The 10,822-nt window shown below is 39.8% G+C and overlaps 1 protein-coding gene and 1 pseudogene across 1 annotated transcript; both read left to right on the forward strand.

The window, feature by feature from the left end:
- Window positions 1-1,068: 1,068 nt before the first annotated feature.
- On the forward strand, window positions 1,069-2,912 carry LOC101347305 (olfactory receptor 52H1-like). The gene is given in 3 exon segments (XM_023743036.1): window positions 1,069-1,080; window positions 1,927-2,469; window positions 2,472-2,912. Coding segments are annotated over 3 exon segments (996 nt in total).
- Window positions 2,913-9,255: 6,343 nt separating this feature from the next.
- LOC101347559 (olfactory receptor 52H1-like) lies at window positions 9,256-10,585 on the forward strand (annotated as a pseudogene).
- The last annotated feature ends 237 nt before the right edge of the window (window positions 10,586-10,822 follow it).

The following is a 10,822-nucleotide window of genomic DNA, read 5'->3' on the forward strand; positions in this document are numbered from 1 at the left end:
GTTATTTGCTTCACTGTTTGCTGTATTGACTATAAAATAAACTTCTGGGACTGAAGCCAGGGTCGACTCCTCAGAGTGACCCTCCTGGCCCCACTTCTCTGTAAGAGCTGTGCAGTTGGTTACTGTCTTCGCCGTCCCGACAACCGTCGCCGCTGTGACATCCCACGTATGTGTGAATAAAGAATAACCTCAGATAAGCTAGAAATCTTTGATTAAAAGTATATGGGTCCAGGATGCTGACGCTATATATTGTTGAATACGTGAGTAGCACAAGAAAAGAGTTTTCAAATGAAGTCTAAACACCCCAAAATGGCCTCTAATGCTGGCAATAAGTGAGTTCCTGGTCCCTACAGGCAGGATAAGAGCACCAAGAGGAAGTTACATGAACATGGAAACACAAATACTCAGCACATGTGGAAGCTGGACTTCGGAAGTTCAGACTGTGTCTGAACTGTGCCCTCCCCGATAATCTAGAACATGTGAAACATGGATATATTGTACAAGAAATGTGCTTTTACTTCTAGATAAGGGAAAGCTAATAAAAAAGAATATCCTCTTTCTCTTCTGCCATATGCAGAAGGGAGGAGAAACTCAACCTTGGTCTGTGGGATAGAAGATACTGTGAACTGGACTTAAAATTGAGAATAAAATGAGGAATATGGGAGAAGGGACAAGGTTGACCATGGTTTCTGGCCTTGTCATGCTAAGAATCTGAGGTATAAGACCATCCCATGTCTCATCTTAGTGCTGATACTGGGCGTCTCTGGCCTAACTGTGTGGTTATCTGTACAGTATTAATATCTTTGTATGTAAGCACCATGGGAATATTACTGGAGAAGAGAGTGAAGGATAGATTCCAGCTATTTTGGGAATTTACAAAGCATGTGGCAGTGCCCAATCTAGTCATGAAATCTTTTGTTTCTATCCTCCTTGTAGTCTCTGTACACACGAGGGTATGTGTGTGTGCACGTGTGTGCCTCAGAGAAAGAGAGCGGCAGGGGGACTTTATGTTTGTGTCAGATTGTATGTGGGTAGAATGCATGAGAGAATGTTAGTGTCAATCATGACATGTCTAAGATTGTAAGTTTTAAGTATGTTTACATCTGAAAGATTATGTGTCTTGAGGTCTATGTTGCTATCTAAGAGAATATATGTTCATAAAGGAACAATGTTCCTTTTAGACAGAAATCTTGACCGATGGTGTTACTAAATTCAAAGTATTAGGATATTATAAACCCATAATCTAGGGTGCTGAAAATGATATCTTTGAGAAGCAAGGGCACATGAATCTCAACTATAGTTAACTTTTTCATTTCATGTTTAAATTACAAGTAACACCTAGCATACTGTAGGGACTCAGCTAGAGTTTGTTTCATGGAATTAGGTTTTTGAATGGCAATAGGGATGTGTGGAGCTCACAAATCTAAAAGCCATAGTCATAAGTAACCTGGAATGGAGTGAGAGCTTGTGAGCTGGACTTAAAACTTGGGCCAGAGATAAATATTCCACAATGACAAAGCAGATCTTATCCAATGACGACCATAAAGGCATATATGCTATAATCTACTAATCCATGGAAAAACATGCCCTGTATTTTGTTAATTTGTATCCAGGGACAGTGTATAAAGAAAAAGGGTGATTATAGTCAGTGTGGAAGGCTTTCAGGAGAAATTGTGTAACCAGAGGGCTTGGCCAGACTAGAGAAAAGATTCTTTTCAGGTGAGATGACTGATTTTGTGGAACAATCCTGGCTTATGCATACTCCTGCCATCATTGTTAATCTCAACCTTTTTCACTCTCAAATGTCTCCCATTTTCAATGATAAACTATATGGTTATTTATTTTGGGGGGTCAATAATGATGAATTATTCAAAGTAAGAATGACTCAAGTGACCCTAACTCTCCTTTCTACCCCTCTTTCCTCAGGACCTGGGACTTGTGCCATCCCGGTTTGGAAAGGTCATTTTCAACCTGAGCAGTTACAACCCAGGACCTTTCATTCTGGTGGGCATCCCAGGCCTGGAACAATTCCATGTGTGGATTGGGATTCCCTTCTGTATCATCTACATTGTGGCTGTTGTGGGAAACTGTATCCTTCTCTACCTCATTGCAGTGGAGCGCAGCCTTCATGAACCCATGTTCTTCTTTCTCTCCATGCTGGCCATGACTGATCTCATCTTGTCCACAGCTGGTGTGCCTAAAACACTCAGTATCTTTTGGCTTGGGGCTCAAGAAATTACCTTGCCAGAATGCCTTACACAAATGTTCTTCCTTCACTGCAGCTTTGTCCTAGATTCAGCCATCTTGATGGCTATGGCATTTGATCGCTATGTGGCCATCTGCTCCCCCTTCAGATACACCACCATCTTGACCCCCAAGACCATCATCAAGATTGTTGTGGGCATCTCCTTCTGAAGGTTCTGCATAATCTTGCCAGATGTATTCTTGCTGACACACCACCTTCCTGTAGAACATGTAGAACACACATCATCCCCAACACATACTGTGAGCAGGTAGGTGTTGCTCAGCTTGCCTGTGCTGATATCTCCATCAACATCTGGTATGGCTTTTGTGTTCCCATTAGGACGGTCATTTCAGATGTAATTCTAATTGCCATTTCTTACTCCTTCAACCTTTGTGCTGTCTTTCGTCTCCCCTCCTGAGATGCCCACCAGAAGGCCTTTGGCACCTGTGGTTCTCATGTCTGTATCATCCTCATGTTTTATACACCTGCCTTCTTCTCCATCCTTGCCCATCACTTTGGACACAGTGTCTCCCACACTTTCCACATCATGTTTGCCAACCTCTACATTGTTATCCCACCCGCAGTCAACCCCATTGTTCATGGAGTAAAGACCAAGCAGATCAGAGATAAGGTCATACTCCTCTTTTTTACCAAGGATAGAGAATGATGGTCTGCTGGACAGTCACAAGGGTAGTGTAAGTTCATACAGTATATAAATCTAGAAAGAATAATGAAGCCAACGATATTTGAAGCATGAAGAATACTAAGAATACTTAATATGCTCAGCTACTAAGTGAAAGGTTGGAGATTTGAGTCCACCTAGAGGTGCCTAGGAAGAAAGGTCTGGTGATCTATATCAAAAAAATCAGCCATTGAAAACCTTATGGAGCACAGTTCTACTCTGACACAAATGGGGTTGCCATGAGTCAGAGTCAACTTGATGACAACTGGTTTACTGGTTATATGAAACAGATAATTGTCCATATAAAAATCTTCTTGATAGAATTTTTGCTTGTGGAATATGGGGATACATAAGATATGATCAGGAAGAAGGAGGCAAAAATAGAGAGCCAAATCACTCTAATTGGAAAAAAGTAATAGGAATTTGTAAAATGAGGGTTTGTTGCGATGATGACAGAAAACACGTCATAGGTGAGACGGAGACTAAAAGTACAAAGGTCAGTGAGAAATTTCTTATTAGGGGATTAGCAAATGGATATTTAAGACATTTATGATAATATTCAAGTTTAATTATTATTCATTTTTTGCTTGACTGTAATTCACTCTAAATGTTCCACTCCCACAAAATCTTTCAACACAAATCTGTTTTAAACAATAAGTTCTATTGGCAATGATATAATGGGAGTGATAGAAGTAAGATATCGATATATGCTATGGTCTCAAAAGGAGCTTTGGTGGTACAATGGTTAAGCACTCAGCTGCTAAATGAAAGCTTGGAGGTTTGAATCCAGCAGCCGCTCTGAAGGAGAAAAGACTTGGTGATTTGCTTCTGTAAAGATTACAGCCTAGGAAACCCTAGGGGGCAGTTCTACTCTGCCTTATAGGGACGCTATGCGTTGGAACTGACTTGAATGCACACAATAACAACAATATGGTTTTTAAGCCAATGCTGGGAGAGGAGATCAGCTGCTAGTCTCCAGGCCACACTGGGAAAGTAAGCTGCAAAAATAGTACCCAGAAGAACATAATCCCTGAAAATAGTCGGAAATCTTGGCAAAGGCCCACACTTCCCACAGTACATAGCATCCGTAGGATTAGTCCCTAAATCCACTGATTTGGATACTAAAGAAAAATTTAACCCCAATGCCAGGAAATAAAGACTGTATCTCCTTGACCGCAAACGGGAATCAAGTTCAAGACACATTTGGGCAGTCAGGGGTTGGGAGGGTTGTAAGGGGAATATTACGATAAAGTAACATATCCACGGCAAGATACATCCAAATTTCATAATCATTCGCTAATGTTGTGATCAAAAAAGGATCTTAGAAGGATGCTCATAGAATATTTTAGAGGTAGTGCTTATGGTGGTTTTCAATCACATTCTACCAGAAGAGTTCTGCGAACTTGCTTTGAGACAGATCTCCAGGTGAGCGGAAGAAGTTCCTTATCCTTCTCTGTCCACACCAGCATATATGTCTTTACCTGGTTTATGTATCAAGTGTGTAGGTAACATTTTATTTGGAAAATATGTTTCTGCCAGAAAATTTTTGATGATCATCCACTTATATGGAAAATACTTTTTGAGAATCTGCTATATTCTGTATATATCATTCTAAGCATTTAGGATATCAGGGTTGTCATACAGATGAGGTCCTGCTCTGCTTCCATGGAGTTTATATTCAAGGGAGAATGACAGATAAGATGCAAGTAAAAAAAAATAATATACTTTTTTTAGATAGTAATATGTCCCCTGAAAACATGAAGGGTCATAACTTGCGGAGGAGACAATGCCAGAGGACAGCAAGTGTTAAACTCTGGGGCTGGAAGAGCTTCGTATGAAATGAGAATGGAAATGGGGCCCTGTGGCTGGAGCAGAGTGAGTCTGGGGAAGGAGTAGGAAATGAGGGAGCAGGGGCAGTAGGGTCAGTTCCTGCGGGAATGGTATCATCCAAACTTCCTTCTTGGAGGAGGAAACTGAAGCCCAGAGCTTAAACATGATTTTGTCCAAAGCACATAGCAAGAAAGTTATAAATGTGGAACTGGAATAAAATCTGAGAAGTCAGGTCAGTGATATTCGTATAGAATGTCTTCTTGTGAAACCAGACACACATTCCCCAGAACTGTGATATCCTCTTATATCTCTAAGCTTTTCAGATCCTTGTCCTTCCATCTGAAATGACTCTTCTCTGTTTTTCTGACTAACATCTATTCATCTGTCAAGACTCAAAATCAGTTTCACTTATTGTTCAAAATCTCTGATGCCTTAGATTGTATGGCCACTCCACTTGGTTTCCATGGACATCTTTGGATTTCCTGTGACTCTCATTCTGCATTGAAATTTTATTTCACAAATCTATTGCCCTCAGTATGTGATATCCTCAAGGAATAAACTGATATTTATTTCTGAATATCCAGGATGTAGAATAATGCCTGGTTTCCTGGGCCTGAAATCTTAGTCCTAGTTTTAATAAATGCTTGATGCATGAAAAAAGTGATCTTGAAATCCTTTTATAGATACCATGCATGATGCTTGGTATGTTTCACACATGTAGGTGACTTTCCCTGTTGAGGTAGGTTTAAAAGGGATTATTCAAATATAATTATAGTGAACTATCTTACATAGCCTAAGGTGCCTAAGCACTATAGTAACCCTGCCTTGGCCTGTAGTTTCTTACACATAGATAGGAACATATAATGATATCCTGCATTCCTTTTCATGTTAGTTAGCTATACTAGGTAACAAATTACCCTTAAAACTAGCAGTTTAAAACAAAAATAAACATTTATTATCACACTCAGTTTCTGTAGGTCCAGAATTAGAGAGTCAATTGGCTAGGTAATTCTGGCTTGTGGTCTCTTATGAGATAGTAGTCAAGATGGGACTGAAGGCTTGGTTGGGACTGAAGGATCTGCTTCCAAGATGGTCACTCATGTAGGGCTGTTTGTAAGCAGGAGGCTTCAGTTCCTTCCTATACAATCCTCTCCATCAGCTCTTTGAATATTCTTACAACACATTGGCCAGATTCCTCCAGAGTGGACAATCCAAGAGAAAGAAGGAAGCTCCAATACTTTTTAGTCTCAAAAGTCACACATTGTCATATTCACCGTATCCTATTCATTAGAGATGAGTCACTAACTCCAACCCACACTTAAGGGACGAGAAATTAAACCCTACCTCTTAAAAGGAGTAGTATCAACAAATTTGTGAACATGATTTAAACCCACCACACTTTTTGTTTATGTTAATAATCATCTGAATTCATTGTCTTTATGGTGTGTTTTCATTTAACCTTGGGGGCCCTATATATACACCAGACTATCAGTATTAAAATGCCCTAAGTTCCACATATGAGTCAATGTACGTCTACTATTTGGCAGCATAGATTCTACTCAGAATAACAATACTTTGCCCAAATATTCTACATGAATAAAGAAATCATCTACAAGAAGTATGGACACATACCTACAATATAATAAAAGTAGATTGACGGCAGCATACAGATTTGCGAGTTCTTATTTTCCCTTTTCTATTAATCATGCTTGTCATGGGTTGTGGAGTTTGGTGATAATGGAATAGAATTGGAGTAAGGAGTTTGACCTGGGATTAGACTGTGAAAATATTGTAGTAAAGAAGGAGTTTTAATCTAAGGTAAACTTCTGTCAATTATTCTGCTTTGATTTGACCTTTTGATGTCACCATAAACCAATAAAGTAATTCTTAAGATTTAGCAATCCAGTATTGCCTCTTTTCTTCTCTATATTATGCTGTAACTTAGTAAGACTATGGCCACAAGAATGTGTGAGAGAGTGAGTGATTAGAGAGTGAGTATATTGGTAAATGATACAAATTTTCATTTCAGGCCTTCCCCAGATGCATCAAGCAATATAATATGATTTTCTAACTCTATTATGATAGTTACTTCAGCATATAAAACGTAATATAAAAAGAGGATAATATTTCTACTAATAATAATAATTGTAAACACTGATTGACTGCCTACTCTGTGAACAACCATGGAACTCCAGTGGTGAACCATAAGTGTGAGGTCTGTATCGTTACGAAACTTGCATTCTGGAAGCCAAAACAGAGAGCAAAATAGGTAACTATGAAATGTTGTGATTAATGCTAAGGCCAGGATAACACAATGATGAATGAGGGATGACTTTCCAAATGAGGTGATGGTAGTTTGTAAACCGAGTCAGGTAGGAAAGGGTAGGAAAGGAATTACAGAAAGAAGGAGCAACATATGCAAAGGGATGATGCTTAAGAATTATAATATGTATTTTTAAATCCTAATAGATTAGTAATCCTGGGAGTTAAGCTGTACTTAGGGGTACAGTTGCAAGAGATAAAATTGAAGAGGAAATCAAGGGTCTGACATTGCTAGGTTGTATGTTATGCTAACGGAGATTTATTTTCCTTAAAGCTTTTATGGAACCCTGGTGGCACAGTAGTTAAGAAAGAGATTGGCTGTATGTATCTGCGAGCATGGAAACGTAAAAATGAGAGACCTTCCTCCATATACATGTGAATAAAAGATGCCATCAGATAAGTTGGGAAGCTGTGATCCAAGTATATGGTTTTAGGATGCCATATATTGTTGAATATGTGAGTAGCACAGGAGAGGGGTGTTTAAATGAAGGCTGAACAGCCTAAACAGTTCTCTAATGCTGGTAATAGGTGAGTTCCTGGCCCCCCACAAAAGAGAACTGAGATGAAGGTACATGAACCTAGAGAATACAAGTACTCAACAGAAATGAAGGCCTGATTGTGGCTGACCTTCTGAATTTTTGACCATGTCCCCAGAAGCTAGAACACATGAATTACTGAGACACTAAATAGGAGGTTTTAGGTTGCCACAAGGAGATTGTTTTTAGTTACAGAAAAGGAAAGAGTTGGAAAAAAAAATAATCTCAGGTTTGGTCTGGAAGATGGAAGTTTTGTGAGCTAGGCCTAAAACTGAGATGAAAAAGGAGGGATAAGGAAAAAGTTGAATATGAATTGTCAGACTAGGATTCTGAGGCACAGGGCACACGTCTCTTGTTAGCGCTGCTACAAGGAGTCCTGACCTCGCTGTATGGTTATTTGTACAGTACTAATAGCTTTCTATATAAGCAAAAAGGGGACATTACTGGAAAAGGGAGCAGGTGTAGGACATAGTATTTAAAGAATAAATTCCATATTTGCTTTTGGTATTTTACATGGCATGTGGCGGTGCCTGATCCAGCTAAGAAATTTTTTTTTTTTTTTTTATAATACCTTCTTTGTGGTAAAGTCCTCTGTGGACGTGTGTGTGTGTGTGTGTGTGTGTCTCAGAGGGAGAGAGTGAGAGGAGGAGTTTATATTTGTGTGATTATGTGTAGGTAAAATATATGATGGTAAAATGTATGAGAAAATCCAAGTATAGATTATGGTATGTCTGAGATTATAGGTATTCAATGTGTGTGTCTGAGAGAGAGTATGTGTGTTGAGGTCTATGTGGCTATCAAGAGGATGTCTGTCCATAAAGAAACAATCCTCCTTTGGTGCAGATATTTTGAATGATAGTGTTTCTAAGACCAAAATGTTAGGATATTATAAACCTATAATCTAAGTTGCTAGAAAACTATTTCTTTGGAGGAGCAAGGGCACATGCACCTCAGCTATGGAGAACTTTTCTATTTTGTAAGTTACAAGTGATGCCCAGCAGCATAGTATAGGAACTCAGCTAGAATTTTTTTGAGCTGAATTATGTGTTTGGATGGCAATAAAATAGACTTGAGATAACAAATCTACGATGCACAGTTATTAGTCTTGAAAAGTGGGAAAAGTTGCCCTGGGGCAGAGAAAGATATCCACAATAAAAGAGAGCGCAGACCTTATCCAATTATGACCATAAAGGCATATAAACTTAATCCACCAACACATGGAAAAGTATGTCTTGTTAACTTGTATCAGGGCACAGCATGTAGGGAGAAGTGTAATTGTAGTCAGTCTGGAAGGTTCCTGGTAAAGTATAAACCAGAGCACTTGGCCAGAAAAGAGAAGAGCTTCTTTTCAGGTAGAATGATCACATACTCCAGTATGTCTGGGACACTCTGTTTACACACATATTTGCATGCCATCATTATTAATCTCAACTTTTTTTTCACTCTCAAAGATCTTCCACTTTGGATGGAACCTTATCTTCAGGAGTCAACAATGAATGGTTGAAAGTGAGATTGACTCAAGTAACCCTGACTTTCCATCATCATCCTCTGTCCTCAGGACCTGGAACTTGTGCCATTCATGTCTGCAACGGTCATTTTCAACCTGACAGTCACAACTCAGGAACCTTCATTCTGGGCCTGGAGTAATTGTATGTGTAGATTAGGATTCCCTTCTGTGTCACTTACATTGTGGCTGTTGTGGGAAACTGCATTCTTCTCTACCTCATTGCAGTGGAGCACAGTTTTAATGAACCCATGTTCTTTTTTCCCTCCATTCTGGCTAGGATTGACCTTATTTTGTCTACAGCTGTTGTGACTAAAACACTCAGTATCTTTTGGCTTGAGACTTGAGAAATTACCTTCCCTGAATACTTTATGCAAATGTTTTTCCTCCACTTCAGTAGCATTCTGGATTCAGCTGTCCTGAAGGTCATGGCATTTGATCATTATGTGACCATCTGTTCCCCTCTGAGATACACCAGCATCTTGACCCCCAAGACCATCATCAAGATTGTTGTGGGCATCTCCTTCTGAAGCTTCAGCATCATCCTGCCAGAAATATTCTTGCTAACACGTCTGCCTTTCTGCAGGACACACATCATCCCCTACAAATAATGTGAGTGTATCAGGGCTTCAAACCAGTTCTTCCTAGATCAGTCATGGCCAACGAAGTGAAATCAAACAGACCCAAATTTTTAAAATGTGGGTGAACTGCAACAATAACTAGAATGGAAAAAACTACAGGTCAAACCCCTGCTAGAAACTTAATCTCCCTCTTAGAAAACAAAGGGAGCGTGCATGTTGCATAGCAACCAAATATCTTGACCGTCAGAGTCAGAAACGGTGGTGCCACGCTCAATGATGGCGTCTGATCACACCACTTTGAATGTGTGTTGCTCTCCACTATCCTGCCAACAATCCAGTCTCCCAAACCAGGCTCCTGAAAGGGCTCGCTACACTTCTTCCAAGTGCCCCATTCCCAGGCTTGGACCTGTAATTTTTCCTGTTCCTAACTGGTTCAAACCAGTTCAAAGCCTTGGAGTATATAGGTGTTGTTCAGCTTGATTGTGTTGCTATCCCCATCAACATCTAGTTTGGATTTTGTCTTCCCATCATGACAGTCATCTCAGATCTGATTCTAATCGCCATTTTCTACACCCTCATCCTTTGTGCTTTTGTCTCCTTGCTTGAGATGCCCACCAGAAGGTCTTTGGCACCTGTGGTTCTCATGTCTGTGTCATCCTCATGGCTTATGCACCTTCCTTCTTCTCCATCCTTGCCCATCGCTTTGGACACAATGTTTCCCGCTCTTTCCACATCACTGTTGTCCCACCTTCACTCAATCCCATTGTCTATGGAGTGAAGACCAAGCAGATCAGAGATAAAGTCAAACTCCTGTTTCTAACAAGGGTACAGAATGATGGTTCACTGGGCAATGAAAAATCGAAAGTAAGTTCACAGCATGTGTAAATATAGCAAGAATAAAAGAAAATGTCATTTAAAGAAAGAAATGCCCACAGCTGCTTGGAATATGGGAATGCATAGGATGTGATCAGGAAGAAGCATGTGAAAACAGAGAGCTGAATTACTCTAATCAGAAGAAGTATAAATTTGTAGGTTGGAGATTTGTCACTGTGATGAGAGAAAACATGTCATAGGTGAGGTAGGGGTCTGAAAAAGAGATACTAAAAGTAAAAAGACAGCGAG

Source organism: Trichechus manatus, unplaced genomic scaffold, assembly GCF_000243295.1.
Source record: "Trichechus manatus latirostris isolate Lorelei unplaced genomic scaffold, TriManLat1.0 scaffold00232, whole genome shotgun sequence".
NCBI lineage: Eukaryota > Metazoa > Chordata > Mammalia > Sirenia > Trichechidae > Trichechus > Trichechus manatus.